At 43.9% G+C, this 13,323-nt stretch overlaps 1 protein-coding gene across 3 annotated transcripts in view; it reads right to left on the bottom strand.

The window, feature by feature from the left end:
- The window catches only part of LOC140387963 (protein PHTF2-like), a 172,541-nt gene that overhangs the window by 28,587 nt on the left and 130,631 nt on the right, over positions 1–13,323 (bottom strand). For all 3 annotated transcript variants that reach the window (XM_072471352.1, XM_072471353.1, XM_072471351.1), the window contains exons 6-10: positions 13,081–13,246; positions 10,219–10,377; positions 5,548–5,746; positions 1,145–1,312; positions 611–823 (exon numbers count right to left, since the gene is read on the bottom strand). In XM_072471352.1, the coding sequence (XP_072327453.1) occupies positions 611–823; positions 1,145–1,312; positions 5,548–5,746; positions 10,219–10,377; positions 13,081–13,246 (905 nt within the window). The remainder of the gene's footprint in view (positions 1–610; positions 824–1,144; positions 1,313–5,547; positions 5,747–10,218; positions 10,378–13,080; positions 13,247–13,323) is intronic.

Here is a 13,323-nt window from a genome sequence, read left to right as displayed (position 1 = left end):
CCACAGTCCAAAACGATGTGCAGGGTAAGAATTGGCCACACTACATTGCCCCTTAATTGGAAAAAAAGAATTGGGTACTCTAAATTTATTTTTTAAAGTTATCATAAATGCTATTTTCTGATTGGTATTCGCTCTCTCTTTCCAGGTACCATGCCCTAAGAAGGCTTTGGTGACCATGGACTTCAATGTATTGGTTGTGCCTGGCAAGGCACAGCAGTGGTTTACCATTACCGTCTGCAGGTTCCGACTTACCAGGATTGCCTCCTGCTCTTACCGTCTGCCATAGATGTATTAGAAGGATTTGCAGGTGATATTCAACATTACCAACACACCTTCTGGCTCAGAGGTGGGAATGCTACAAGACTTCCAAATTATTAGGTTTTGGTTTCAATATATAAGTGCAAGGCAGCCTTTTCTTTTCCTAAGCATGAGAAACTGCATCATGACAGATGTCACCAGTCTGAAACTATTGACAAAACATTAATTGTGTAACTGTAACAATTAAATATTGCCTTTAGTCAACCAAAAGGATTCATTCAAAAATGTGCTTAATATTATTAAAGGAATATTTAACAATGGCTCATTATATAAAACAAATTTTCAAACAAACCGGGTGAAATGGATCATCTCTGTATTCCTTCTTTCCCGAGGAATTCAAGTGGGAATTTTCTCCCTCAGTTTCACTAGTGCAGGAAGTACGGCATTCAGCACAGTGCAAAAGGTCCTCCCATAATACATCTTCAGTTTCTGATTCATGGCGTGTGCTTTCAGAATCTTGTCTAGAACTGCGAGAACTACAACTCGTAGCAGATTTAGCAGTCTCCTGCAAAATAATTTTGACATGAAATGATATTTCAAATGTATAACTCAACTCATTAGTTGGAACCAAAAATGTGCACCATCCCTATTTAAGTAGGTATAATCTACAATTGAAACACAGTTTAAAAATTTTAAATGCTCTCCTGCCTCATATTCATTTTGACCTTCATTTTATTAGTCTTTTCATTGTGAAATTACTTGCAAAAGTAATTCTAATAATCCAAATTTAACTAAGTCTGGTAATGTTGTTGTCCATTCTACTCTATACAATGTAGCATGGAACACATTGTTGATTATGGTGCTAAAGAAGAAACTAGTCTATAACCTCAGGAGTGTAGTGTCTTTTATACTGGTGAGATTTTCTATTCCGTAACACACTGTCACTTGACGTTCGTTCCCCAGTGCGTCGTTGCGTGAATGCTTGTGATCCAGCCTCGCCATCTTCATCACTTGAAACATCATCTGATACATTTATGACAGGTCTAGGTCCTTCCTGTTTAAAAATGTAAACATGAGCAAAGCTAAATAATAAAAGTGCAATATTTTACCTGGATTCAACTTCCTTCATAAAAGGCATCACGAAATGTGTTGTGCATTTGTGCATTGAATTTATCTGAGATTTGAATATTCTCTCATTTGCAGGGAAGCAATTGTTGTACGCTGGAGTGCAAAGGTTCATCTTTTAAGTGAAAGATTTACTACAAAACAAGGTTGGTGCTGAAAATGTTTATGCATAACTGAGTCACCTATCACAGGATGAAAATTAACAGCACCAGTTGTATTATAAACTACAAATGGACTTCAGATCTCTGACAAAGCTGTTTCTGATCACCTCCGCATCTCCTTTCTTTTATCTACCTTCCTGCTTATTCCAAACAGCGCCACCATCACCTTGCATCATCATTCAACCTTCCAAGTCTGGCTTGCGACCTGTGCTGCTTCTGTCAACCTTCCTGTGGCCACCTCCTCGGTCATCGTCTAGTCCAGTGGTTCCCAACCGTTGTGCCGCAGCACACTTGCGTGGTGTGAGAAAAAGTGCTCCCGTGCACACGCCCTTGCATCAAGCCACCTGACAAGGCCCAACCGTTTGTCTCGGCGATCGCCCAGCTCCCGCTGTAGCTGCTGCTCAAATGCTGTGTTCAAAATCCATTTTCCTCCCACCAGCTGCCGGGCACAAGTGCCCCCTCAGCTAGCATAGCAATAAACCCTCCAGATCTTTTAACTTAAAAGGAGTTAGAGCTCCGTTAGAGCCTATATCAGTTTTAGTGTTGTGTTGATTTCTGGTCACAGCCTCTGTTAACTTTACCTACTGTATGTATGTTAGGATTGGTACATTTCCATGGGTAATTGTAAATCATAGATCATTGTAACTGTCAGCAAATAGTCAGATGCAGTACGAACAACAGCAATTCCAGGTGCAGGGGTGTGTATGTGTGTGATGTTTGGGGGGGGGGGGGGGGGGAGGGTAAACTGTACAGTGCAATGCACATATAGATAAATTCTGATTAATATCCAGTATAGCTCAGATTGAGAAGTCAATCGTTTTATTACACAAAGAAAGTGTTTCCATTGATTTTGAGATTGAAGGGGTCTTTTAAATAAAGAAACCAAAAAGTGAATGCATCACGCAATACAGGAAGAGACAAGTAGTGATATTTTTTTAAACTACAATACAAACATTGATTGAAAATCAGCAATTGCTGGCTACACAAATATATTCCAATATAACAGGAATTATCCAACAGTTCCCCATTTCACCACCCTGCTCCATCTTAACTCCCAGGTCTCATTAGCATTCGTCAGGGCCATCTCTTGCTCAAAACTGTTAGGCGGGAACAAGATCTTGGGCAGGAGCAAGGTTGCCAGGATCCCATGTGAACAGTCTCTTAAATAGAAGTTAGTGTTGTGTGTGGGTGGCTGGTATTGAAGGGAAATGCTGATGCTGAAAGTGAGAGATCCCTGGTTTCCAAAAGGATCATGGGTGAGCATTCCTTCTTCTGTCTCAAGTGGATCAACCAGATTAGTTAAATGTGAATATTAATAATTGTTTAGTAGTACAGAACTTGAGAACTGCTATCAAAATTTTTCATCCTGCATATGTTTTGTTCTTGCTTTCTGGTTGGCATTGATTGTCCAATACCTATTAGCATTTTAACTGGATTCATTGTTGCACTGAACATAACGGGTTTTGATTAAACTGAATTTCGGTCAGAATGCTGATTTAAATAGAGCACACAGAATGTATGGCCGCGCAACTTATGCCCCGTCCCTGGACATTATGGGGCAATTTGTATAATGGCCATGTGTTGTGGAATTGCTTGCCTCATTAAGCGTGCTGTGTCACTGAAAAGGTTGGGAACCACTGTTCTAGCCCATTAAATCACAGTTGATGAAACAGTCACCTATAGAGCTTACAAACGAATGGCTGATCTTACTGTACGCTATTAGAATGTAACCTTAATCCATTCTGCTCCAAATCCACAGCCCATTTTTATACTAGTCTACATTTAGCCTCAGCTAATTGTGATGGAGCCTAGCGGCATCGCACTGCCCTTGGGATTCTGCCACCACCTCCCCGATCACCACTGGCTGATGTTTACCTGCCTTGTACATTGGTTCCTTGGAAAACGTTCCTTCTTTCCTTTCTAGTTACCACCACTTTCTCAGCCCATAATCATGTGGAAGGTGGCAATAGGCCCCTGAAGGCATTTATGAAGGCCCAGAATTTCCAAGAGAGACCTCTAGTTAATTCCAAAGTTATATTTTCTGAAGGCCCCAGTCTCAGCGGAGGTTCTCAGTGGAAAGCCTTTTTTCCCAATCTTCAAGGTGCTTTTTTAGGAGTAATTTCAAAAACCCTCACCAGTTTTTCTGGTGCTGCAGATGTAACACTCTGCAGTAACACATTTCCATGGCCCTTTGCAAGAAGTATCTCACTGGAAGCCCACCATGCCTACATAATGAAACGTGACCCTGGAAAATGGGCTAGGGTTCAGTGGATATAGAGGAATAGGCAGAAGCTCCATCCTGTCAGACCTTAACACCAATGTTTGGTCTGCTTCCCATATATGAGTTGACAGACTGCTTTGTGTAAAATGGTGGCCATTTGTTGTTGTTGAACTCCTCTTCCCACTCCTGATTCCCAACCCTTCATAGTTTCCTATTCAACAGAGCCCTACCCTCCTTTACAATGTTTTCCTTCCACACCTTCATTAAATTTCTAATTTATAAAGCCTAACATCTGCTCATCACTCCCATCAACCCACCTTCCCCTATTTGACCCCATGGCCAACCTCATCAATCTAGATATCCTCAAGAATGATCCTCAGCTTCAAAAAGCACCATACGGTTCCCTGCCCACCACACAAATCTCAAAGCTTCCAATTCTATCTAACTGTCCCCTTCTTTGCAATCTTCCCTTTCCATGTCCTTGGTCATATTATTCCTTTTCAAATAAACTACCACCTGTCTCAGGGCAGCACGGTAGCACAAGTGATTATCACTGTGGCTTCACAGCGCCAGGGTCCCAGGTTCGATTCCCCGCTGGGTCACTGTCTGTGCGGAGTTTGCACGTTCTCCCCGTGTCCGCGTGGGTTTCCTCCGGGTGCTCCGGTTTCCTCCCACAGTCCAAAGACGTGCAGGTTAGGTGGATTGGCCATGCTAAATTACCCGTAGTGTCCATAAAGGTTGGGAGGGGTTATTGGGTTGCGGGGATAAGGTGGAAGTGAGGGATTAATGTGGGTCGGTGCAGACTCGATGGGCCGAATGGCCTCCTTCTGCACTGTATGTTCTATGTAATTCTATGTCTCTGTTCAAAACTCTCAAATCAGATTCAATCCTACCCATAGTATTGAAAGCTGCATTGGTCAGTTATAAAAAACATCCTATGTGATTGCAACTTCTATCATTGTTCCTCTTCGACCTCTATCTTCAATACATTTTACCACACCGTCACACTCAAATAACTTCCTAGCATGGCATGGCTCCCTCATGGTGCACTCCTGCCACTTGCATTATTGACTGATAGTCCATTGCCTCCAAAGGTCTCTCCTTCCAAGTCCATACAGTTACCTCTGATATACCGCAGGGTTCTGTATTATCTTAGTCATTGAAATATTGCTGCTGCACTATATCATTCAAAAGTATGGGATAATTGCTAAAGAGTAAAACGATGAGAGTTATTTCTTCCTCCACATTCAACCCATCTGAATGCTTGCTTTCACCACCAAAATATTACTTGCCTCGAAGGCTAACCCCTAATCCCCACTTTAATTGAGAAGTCTGATTTCTTCACTCTATATGTTTGGACTATAGCTTTTGTCGTCCTAGATGAATATTGCCTTTATGAGGAGAAATCAAAATACTGAGGATGATTCTGTGTTCCAAGGTAAAAGTGTGACCCATGGAATTAAACTTGTTTTTAATTAAGGAGATTTTAGTTAGATAGTACAGATAAATACAAGTCTGGCATAGACTGCAGTGCCCATCTAACAGGTCTCAAAACCACATAGCTTCCCCGAATGTCAATTTCTTCCTTAAATTCTTCCACCTGTCTTTCTGGAAAAATTAGTCTTTCTGCTCCAAGTTTAAGCTTTCATCCTTTGATTCAAGCACTTAGCAAACATTTCTCATCATTGAGGTTTAATTCACAGTAGTCCAAACGTGGCAGCATTGTGCCGTGCACAGACTTACCAACAGCAAGCCAAAAAGTTTTAATTCTAGTGCACTTACTTTATGATTTACAGGACTATGTGTATTTCTTCCTGTTCCTCTAGTCAAATTGTACTCTTCAGGTCCCACTACTTCACAGTGGGAAGTATGAAATAGCTTTCCATCTTCATGGTTTTTGTTACTCACTCTTCCATCCAGAGAAACATAGCCATTATCTGTCTCCGTTGATTTGTCTATTGATAGTTTGGTTTTCTTTGACCTTATAGATAAAGTAATAAGAGTTAACCAGTTGTGCCTTTTGCAGCCTTCCCAGCAGCCAGTACACCTCACGAGATCTATCCATATCTTGCAAAGCGTCGCGATTCGGATTCCACCCACAATGGGCATGACCAAGCCTCACGCGTCTGAGTCTGTTCTAAACCCACTCACCCGGGATCTACCGGGCTCCCAGCATTGAACGGCCTCCCAAGGGAGTCCTCAGCAAGGCAGCATCCAGTACTGGTCCATCACTGGCCATTGGCACCGAGCCTGGCACACTGCCCCTCGCAGGTCAGACATCCCACCAGCTAGCCCACCCCACATGACCACTGGCTGTCACCAAGCGCTGCCCTCCCACTGCACCGCTGCTCCCATGCATCCTGTCCCCAGACAAATAGGCACAACCGGTGCACCACACAAAGGATCCACAGCACACCCCCGCTATGATCCCAACAGAAGCATACATCCCTGGCTAAGCCCCACCCATGGACCTTGTCCACAAGCATGGTACTAAGCATGGCTCCAGTCGGTAGCTCACTGCTCTTTCCTCCCCCCCCCCCCCCACCCCACCCCCACAAACAACCTGGTGCCACCCTGCTGGCGGGGTATCACATGGCCCACCCAAGGAGAACCCCCACAGAGAGCACAGGACATGGACCGCAGAGCGTACTGCTGGCATGAGGAGCGCCAGCTACCATACCCCCACCGACAGGATTAGAGGCCTTCCGGTGCTACGCACCGACAGGGCCAGGAATGTGGTGCGGAGGGCACCCAGCACATCCTCTGTTCCCAGCCCAGCCCATCCCTCACATCCTTCAGCCTGAGGGCCGAGGCAGATCGGGACGTCGGTGACCAGGTGTTTATCGTGATATATACAAGTATTATGATCCACAGGGATCAGTGCTGGGACCTTTGCTCTTTGTAGTATATATAAATGATTTGGAGGAAAATGTAACTGGTCTGATTAGTAAGTTTGCAGACGACACAAAGGTTGGTGGAATTGCGGATAGCGATGAGGACTGTCTGAGGATACAGCAGGATTTAGATTGTCTGGAGACTTGGGCGGAGAGATGGCAGATGGAGTTTAATCCGGACAAATGTGAGGTAATGCATTTTGGAAGGTCTAATGCAGGTAGGGAGTATACAGTGAATGGTAGAACCCTCAAGAGTATTGAAAGTCAAAGAGATCTAGGAGTACAGGTCCACAGGTCATTGAAAGGGGCAACACAGGTGGAGAAGGTAGTCAAGAAGGCATACGGCATGCTGGCCTTCATTGGCCGGGGCATTGAGTATAAGAATTGGCAAGTCATGTTGCAGCTGTATAGAACCTTAGTTAGGCCACACTTGGAGTATAGTGTTCAATTCTGGTCGCCACACTACCAGAAGGATGTGGAGGCTTTAGAGAGGGTGCAGAAGAGATTTACCAGAATGTTGCCTGGTATGGAGGGCATAAGCTATGAGGAGCGGTTGAATAAACTCGGTTTGTTCTCACTGGAACGAAGGAGGTTGAGGGGCGACCTGATAGAGGTATACAAAATTATGAGGGGCATAGACAGAGTGGATAGTCAGAGGCTTTTCCCCAGGGTAGAGGGGTCAATTACTAGGGGGCATAGGTTTAAGGTGAGAGGGGCAAGGTTTAGAGGAGATGTACGAGGCAAGTTTTTTACGCAGAGGGTAGTGGGTACCTGGAACTCGCTACCGGAGGAGGTAGTGGAAGCAGGGACGATAGGGACATTTAAGGGGCATCTTGACAAATATATGAATAGGATGGGAATAGAAGGATACGGACCCAGGAAGTGTAGAAGATTGTAGTTTAGTCGGGCAGCATGGTCGGCACGGGCTTGGAGGGCCGAAGGGCCTGTTCCTGTGCTGTACATTTCTTTGTTCTTTGTTCTTTGTTTGTAGCCTCTATCACTAACCTATGTGCTTTAATCGTGCCAACTTAAATGGTGTCTAACTCTATAACATTACATGCCCTAACATTCGTTCTAGTGGGATGTTCAGTATATCTGAAGTGGAGGTAGCCTGCTGTGCAACTCGCCCTAGGTCCTTTTGACAGCTGTCCTCTGGAATGATCGAGCCCGGTTGGACCCTGCAGTCTTCCAGGTGTCACATGTGGCGTGGTGCCACACTGTTCTGCATGCTGCCCATTGGATGCACAAGGGACAGGTGGGGGGATTCAGAGGGGCTGCGGTGCTCAGGCACATCCCTGGCGGGAGTCACCGGCATGGGCCCCCTCATCTCCTCCCTCAGGGTGCCCAATGGCTCCCAGGCTACTCTTTGGGATAGGGACACGGCCGGAGCGAGTTCCAGGGGCTCCGTCATCACCTGGCACTGCCAGTCCTGGAGGCCTGCTCTCGTCTCGGCCAGGGTCTCAATGTTCACAGCCATGGAGCACAGGGTCAGGGCACTCGGGGACCAAGTTTGAAATTCATTTGAAGTTCCGCATGCTGTCCACCAGGGTTTAAAGTTCTTGATGGATTCTTTAAAAAAAGAATGAGCAGCAATTCTGGAATCGCCAAGTGAGCAGAGAGAAAGTTCCTAAATGTAAAACTCCAGAATTAAAGAACATTAGAAACAGGAAAGTACTGATTCAAAGTGGCTACACGTAAGATACTAGCGTCACCTGTGTTGGACTGGTAGTCTGCAACCATGGGACAACTGGAGGAGAGTTGAAGAGACAATCTTACCGGAAGAAAGCAAAATCTGAACCGTATACAAATATTTGAAACAGTATTCAGACCAAGAGATTAACTTCCCAATTTCTGATAAGTATCTGACTTGAGTTTTTGGGGTTGTAGAAGAAAAGTTGACTTAAGTTCAGTTTAGTAATAATTTTTTTTTTTAAATTTTAGAGTACCCAATTCATTTTTTCCAAGTAATGGGCAATTTAGCGTGTTCAATCCACCTACCCTGCACATCTTTGGATTGTGGGGGCGAAACCCACGCAAACATGGGGAGAATGTGCAAACTCCACACGGACAGTGACCCAGAGCCGGGATCGAACCTGGGACCTCGGCGTTGTGAGACTGCAGTGCTACGACTGTGTCACCCTGCTGCCCCAGTTTAGTAATAATAATAATAATTTATTGTCACAAGTAGGCTTCAATGAAGTTGCTATGAAAAGCCCCTAGTCGCCACGTTCCGGCACCTGTTCGGGGAGGTCAGTACGGGAATTGAACCCGCACTGCTGGCCTTGTTCTGCATTACAAGCCAGCTGTTTAGCCCACATTGTTCAAGAGGTAAAATGCTCTTATCGAAACAACCTTGGTATTCTATATGAAGTAGTCTGGGACAAATATCATTGAATCATAGAATTTACAGTGCAGGAGACCATTCGGCCCATCGAGTCTGCACTGGCCCTTGGAAAGTGCACTCTACTTAAGCCCACGCCTCCACCACATCCTCATAACCCAGTAACCCCACCTAATCTTTTGGACACTAAGAGGCAATTTAGCATATCCAATCCATCTAACCTTGATATCTTTGGACAGTGGGAGGAAACCCATGCAGACCCGGGGAGAAAGCGCAAACTCCACACAGTCACCCATGGCCGGAATTGAACCCGGGTCCCTGGAGCTGTGAGGCTGCAGTGCTAACCACTATGCCACTGTGCCACCCTTACTTTCATGAATATACTTTCATTTGAGTGCGCTAATTCTGACTGGTTATTACTAGTGTTTATTTCAGGTTCTCGCATTACCCAAACATTCTATTTACCAAAAATAACACATCATATGGAAACAATTCTGGTAAAGTAAATATAAACTGTAAATCTAAAAATGTAACTTTTTAAAAATAAATTTAGAGTACTACACAGACAGTGACCTATGGCCAAGATCGAAACCGGGTCCTCCGCGTTGTGAGGCAGCAGTGCTAACCACTGTGCCACCGTGCCGCCCTTAAAAATGTTGCTGTTAGATTCATATTTACAATGCATTATTATATCAATACAATGACATTCATATAGCTTCAGGTAATATTTCATCAAGTTGTTCCCCAAGGCATTGTGCACTACCTGAAGGCACATGCTATACAGAGCAGAACAGTACCGAATCTATTCCTGCTCTGTGCAGCGGTTAACTATCTGGGGAGTATTTCAGAACTGCATTTAGCCTTGGCCATCCTGGGCTAGGGATAGAGTAAAAAAAACAAGCTTCCCACTCCAGTTGTGAACAGAGACCAATATAGAAACTCCCTACATGGACCCTGCAAAGATGAAGATCACAGCCCACAGTCAAAATATCTACAATCACTAAAGCCCTACATTCACACCAGAAGGATATTGCAAGTTTACCGGCACCTTTGAATCGCTGTCTCAGCAGAAGCTGGAGCCAGAAGAGGAGAGGAGAAAAGGGAAATTAAGACAGGAAAAATTTTTTGTTAGAGTTTCAGAACACTCAAACATTTAGCTGAACATGAGTGTAACAAAAGGAATCTATGTAGAGACAGACTAATGAAATGAATACGCACCCTGGAAAATAAAACGCATGTAAGATCTCTCTCAAGATTGTACCAAGACTGTAGTTGGTGCCTGCTCCAGGCTGGTGGTATACCTCCTGAGTATTATCTGTGGTACTAGAGCCATCTCCTTCCCTATGTACTTCCAGATGAGCTGCTTTCCGCAATTTCCTTTGTAAGGAAGATTTTAAAATGTTATTTTGTGAAACCAGTATTACCATGCAATTGCTGCTATGCCTGCAGATCCAGTCAAAAATTAGTGCAAATGATTTTATAAACCAACATTTCAATTTTCACAGAATCCACAATTTATTTTCATACTTTTGATTTTCTGGTTACAATGAGTCAAACAGATGCAATGCAACACAGAATGCAGTTAACAGGCTTTAAAACCATATGTGACACTTTTTAAAATCAATGGGATTCTCCCAAAATGCAGCTATGTCAGCACGTCGGTGTAAAAACTCTGACGTTGCAGTCCCGAGTTTCTTCAAAAAAAGATAGACCTTCAGGGGGTTAGCAGGGCCCTGGGATAATTCACGCAGCTTTAGCTGCGGATACGGGCCCTTGCACTTCCTGTTACAAATCCACAAATGCACACGGCGGCGGCCTCGCTGAGCGCCATGGCGGACTCGGAGGCAGCTCCGTAACGCGATTTTGGCACGGGGGCTGCGGAGAATCCAGCCCAGCATATTTTAATGATCGCGTATATCAAAAGAATTTCTTGAAATGCACAAAACTGAGTGTTTTGCAAAACAGTTAAATATTTAGGAAATGGAGTATTAGGAGTAATTGGTATTCAGGCATCTCTTAATACAGTGCAATGCAAACCAAATTTGTACTGTTTTCACCAAAATGGAAATTATTGTCTTAGTGCCTCCTGAGAGTGTTCGATAACATGTTGCTAGGAGGCACAACAAAGTAAGTATACTGATTTCCCCTCCCAACAGAAAAGATGGCACTTGTTTTTCACTTCTGTGTGGCAGCACAACAGAGAGAAAACCATAGTGTGCTAGTTATTCCATCAGTTAGAGTTGTAACAGGCCATGTCGCCTCGACTCACTTGTTTAGCTACTCTTATTCAGCCACCTTCAAGGAAAATCACTATAGGAAGCAATTTGTTCAGTTCATTAACAAAACATAATAAAATGTAAAGTTATTTTAAAAAACATATGGGGGAGAGATTCTTCCCCCGCCAGAAGCAGAGTACCCGATACGGCAGAGAATTTCATGTCAGGCAAAAAACTCATTTGCATCCTATTAATCAGATTCCCTATGCCTGCGTGATGCTCTGGCCCTTTGGGGATTCATGCAGGCGTGTATTGGTGCAAGTATTTGCCAGCATGGCCCTGAAGCAGTGGACCAAAGGATAAGCATTCAATGTAGGTGTACTCAAATTCCACTCACCTCACCACAATGCAAATTCTGTCCACCCCATTCCTCCATCAGAGACCCCACCGCCAAATATCAGAGACCTCCCCTCCTCCCGGGGAGTCTCTGATACAGGGGCAAGGGGCCAGCCATTGGGCCTCACTAAATGGTGGCCCATTGGCGGGATTTGGAACGGAATCCCTTGTGCTCCCTGCTATGCGTAAATGTGCATGGCAAGAAAGAGTAAATCACTTCTGGGTGCTGCTCCCAGCGCCACCACATACCAGAAGCAATTCAGTTCCAGTGGGAGAAGAAAGTCTCTCAAATGGAGAATCCAGTCCATTCAGTTCAAAAATTTACTCAGTATAAACTTTGCGTTGGCTGCAATTCTATTTAAATAATATAGTTATGACGACTCACTAAATACTTGCCTACATTTATCATGCTACATAGCTATTTTTATTAAACACAGTTATATTATGTGAGCTTTCTATTTTGCCCACATGCTCCTAGGAGTGATACCACCAAACAGTTCCTCTGCACGGTGTTCGATTCCCACCTCGGGTGACTGTCTAAGTGAAGTTTGCACTTACTCCCCGTATCTGCGTGGGTTTCCTACGGGTGCTTCGGTTTCCTCCACAGTCCGAAGATGCGGTTAGGTGGATTGGACATGCTAAATTGCCCCTTAGGGTGAGGTTATAGGGCACGGGGTTGGTTCTAGGTAGGGTGGTCTTTCAAAGGGTCGGTGCAGACTTGATGGGTCGAATGGCCTCTTTCTGTACTGTAGGGATTCTATACTTTAGTGGCCCACATTAGTCCTGTGAAGCCAGAAGTGCAATCCTATGTCTCCTTGTCTCAAAATCTATTTCCCTAGTACAATTTAAACCTGAACTTTGTAGTCAAGGCCCAACAACTGTTGCAGGACCAAAGGTTTGCAGATTTAAGCAGCCTTATGCCTGTTTAATGCTTGGTTATTTACAGGCCACCTGAATATTGTGTTAGGCAGGCCTCGAGTGTCAATGAGATAGTGTCTGTCTCTCCAGCACTACAATTTGCAACTGTTGAGTTTGTCAGCAAAAAGGTGCCAGAAGTTTAATTTCTCACTAACTTTTCACTTATTACCCTTCCAAATTCAGTTTTCTGTGGATCAAGCCTCGTGTCGAACTACCCTGGAAAAATTAGGCTGGCTTACTCATTGCAACGATCAGCAAATGAAATTAATAAAAAGGATTATATTACCCAATTACTGCGTAATATTTTGATTTGTCTCACAATGCGACAGCTGAAACTTGAGCAAAATTTCTCAATAGCCATGCGGCTAATTTTTCACTTTGGGTGATGTAACACACAAGCTTGTTATGATTCCTCACAATTCTAATCGCCTACACTTTTCTACAAAGTGATTAAGTAGTGCCAATTCTATATATTATATTGGCACATAAAATGTACATTGAGTCAAAGTCATGAAAGCACACAATAAATATTTCCAGAAAAAGAGGATACCTTCTTCTTTTGCCTCCACTATTTGTTGTAGGTTTTGGTGTATGCGTTGATACAATCTGGCAATGAACAGTCCCAAGCAGTAACATTAACCAGATAGGCCCAAAGACCTCAGTGTATGGTACACTATGTGTAACTTCAGCTGTGCAAAACAACACTAATGTTGTAACTATAAACAGAAAAGAGTCAATTAGACTATTTATTTGGAAAGTTTTAATTCTGATGGTCTCTAACAACTATACATTT

The sequence above is a fragment of the Scyliorhinus torazame genome, chromosome 13 (genome assembly GCF_047496885.1).
Source record: "Scyliorhinus torazame isolate Kashiwa2021f chromosome 13, sScyTor2.1, whole genome shotgun sequence".
Taxonomy (NCBI): domain Eukaryota; kingdom Metazoa; phylum Chordata; class Chondrichthyes; order Carcharhiniformes; family Scyliorhinidae; genus Scyliorhinus; species Scyliorhinus torazame.
Note: the sequence above shows the minus strand (reverse complement) of the source record. Positions and strands in the feature narration are given on the sequence as shown.